Below are 2,573 nucleotides of genomic sequence, written 5' to 3'. Positions count from 1 at the left end.
CCTTTTGTTTTATCTTGCAGTCCGACAGACTCACAAAAGAGAGTTAAGCTAAAACTAAGATGGGCTTTAGAAGAAAACAGGCCTACCAGGCTAACGGACCTGATTCCAACAAGGAATCCAGCCCAATTCCCCTCGATTTGCTTAACCCGAAGAACGTAAGAACTTCTCTCAGAAAAAGATATAGTACAAGAAATTCATCCCAATTCCACTCGATTTTCTTAACCCGAAGAGCCTAAGAACTTCTCTCAGAAAAAGATATAAGAACCAGAGAACTCAAAAACGATGAACCGAGTTTTCTACTTATGTAGAACGTATGTTACAGTATAACAATCTTTGTAGCAAGTGATGGAGTGGCCAGAATAGATTGTTTTAGCCAAATGACCATGTAACCATCAATCTATGTTGTTACAGTAAATGAGCCTTATGAAATTTGCCAATACAGATGAAGGTATGGAAATGTTGTCATGATCTTATGTGATGCGGGCTGTACATTTATTCTTTCCAGACGGGGAGGATTCCTTGAGCTGCCAATCTCTTCCGAATCCAAAAGACCACAAGTTGGGCTGTGACTCTCCTTTCATCAATCAAGAAGGGCTCAACAGTACTGGCCTCATAACCATATGAGGATAAAGAAAACGCTTTAGGACCTGCCAAAAGGGAAAACTAGCATCCAGTTGCCATGTTTAAGGAGAAGGGCGCATCGCTAAAGAGAAGATAGTACCTGTTAGGTCTCCATTTGGGAAGAAAGCCCAAAAAATATAGGGGACGTCTTCCTTCAGAAAGGAACCCTCCAACTGTAATTCAATCAAGCAACCAACAGAATCACTTTAACAATATATTGTTGTCTCTGCTCAATTATCTACAGCGTAAGAAAGAATATCTGGAATGGAATCTACAGTTTGCGTTCTGCCACAAAATTCATCAGTTCTAACGTGACACTTAGGAACTCCTACAAAGATGATTGGTTATAGATTGAGCATAGAAGAACCATATTAAGCTGGCTGTTTAAAGCCCAGTGTTTGGTATTGCATAGTAATAGTATCTCTTAGGAATTCCTACAAGCACTGCAGTTCCTGACATAACCAATCACCATAGTATCATAGCCTTCATTGTCTTGCCACCAACATATTTTTCAGCAATTATCAACATAAGGAAGAGCACTTCTTTGTATATATATATATAAGTTCTCATGATGAACATATTAGAAGATAATGCTAATGTTATATTACTGATGAAGTGTGGTTGTAAAGAATCACAAACCCTGTTGTCGCGAAAGGAGATTTCAATCTGTGACACATCTTCTTGAGCCTCAAGAGTAGCTTTCAGCGAAGGAATCAAATCTTCTTCCATCAGCTGTGGCAGAGGCTTTGCAGGGGGTTTCTTGGGCTTCTCAGGAGCCTTCTTAACTGCCGGTGCCGCTGCCTTCGCCGCTGGCTCTGCTTCCTTTTTATCAGTAACTAGTTGAAGAAGATTGCACCAAGCGATAAATTAGAATAATAAAAAAAGTACCGCAGAGTCTCCTTCTTTAGCTTTGCTTATTCTAAGATCCATATTCACCAAGAGCAAATCACTCGTAGTTCTCAAAATAAAGAGCAAATTACTAATGAGTGCAAGCATGTTTACTACTATGGAAACGTAGATAGATTCCTCTAGTCAACAAGATAAACTAATTTATTCTTGTTTTAAGATCAAAACTAAATTAAATTTTAGCTACCTATGATGGATAAAATTATCGTTCAGCATCCAGAGAGGGGGAGAATATGGAGGGAAGATAAAGAAATATGAACTTAGGAATACCGGCGGCAGCAGAGGACTCTTGTACAGCCGAACAACAGATGACGCTGCCACGCGAAAGAACGATCCTTCCATGTTTGTGCCTTCGATCACTGGTTACCGGAGCCTTAGAGAAGACTGGAACGGTATCGCCCTTTACCTGCCTCGTTAAAGGACTATATACGTTGAGAGACTGAGAAGCCATGGCGAAGGAGGCCAGTGAAGCAGAGGCACGGCACGCCAAGTTTCTCAATTATGATGGCATATAAAAGCTAAGATGGATGCTCGAGTTCTACTTCGACCACTTCTCAGAGACGGCTCGGAGATTACTGCGTAGCAATGGAAGAGATGGGAGGATTGAACTGGGTTCGTTTTGCAAGTTGTAGGAAAAGAGTGGTGGGAATGGAGGGGGTCTGGCCTCTGGTTCAGAGAAGTATTCTATCCACAAGCTTTTTCCATGGCCCTCCTCTCTTTCGCTAGTTTCTTTTTTTTTTTTCTGTTTTATTTCCGAAGCACCGAGCTAATTCGCTTGATCCGAGCCGGTTGAGCATCGGGACCTATTCTGACTTGTGACTCTTAAGGATTTGTTGGGTTCGTGGAAAAAAAATATTAAAAAAATATTTTTTTATATTTCATTTGGTATAAAAAAATAGTATATCCTTAAATGGTTTATATTTGGCCGAGCACCTATTTTTCTTTCTGGAACAGTTAGGTAAAATATTTCTTATGTCTTTTAATAAAAGAAAAGCCCTATTCGATACCATCTAAAAAAAAGTTCAAAAATACTTTTAAAAAAAAAA

General features: G+C 39.7%; 1 protein-coding gene across 1 annotated transcript; it reads right to left on the bottom strand.

Moving 5' to 3' along the window:
- Positions 1-269: 269 nt before the first annotated feature.
- Positions 270-2,248, bottom strand: LOC103710667 (DUF2996 family protein). Its single transcript, XM_008796514.5, has 4 exons — positions 1,798-2,248; positions 1,261-1,457; positions 722-794; positions 270-647 (listed from the first exon to the last, which is right to left on the bottom strand). The coding sequence occupies exons 1-4, from the start codon at positions 1,976-1,978 to the stop codon at positions 493-495; spliced, it is 606 nt and encodes a 201-aa protein (XP_008794736.1). The 5' UTR covers positions 1,979-2,248; the 3' UTR covers positions 270-492.
- Positions 2,249-2,573: the final 325 nt, after the last annotated feature.

This window comes from Phoenix dactylifera, chromosome 2 (assembly GCF_051530095.1).
Source record: "Phoenix dactylifera cultivar Ajwa chromosome 2, Ajwa_hap1_PhDact_Kaust_v1.1, whole genome shotgun sequence".
NCBI lineage: Eukaryota > Viridiplantae > Streptophyta > Magnoliopsida > Arecales > Arecaceae > Phoenix > Phoenix dactylifera.
The sequence above is the reverse complement of the archived record's forward strand: the minus strand, read 5'-3'. Positions and strand labels throughout refer to the sequence as shown.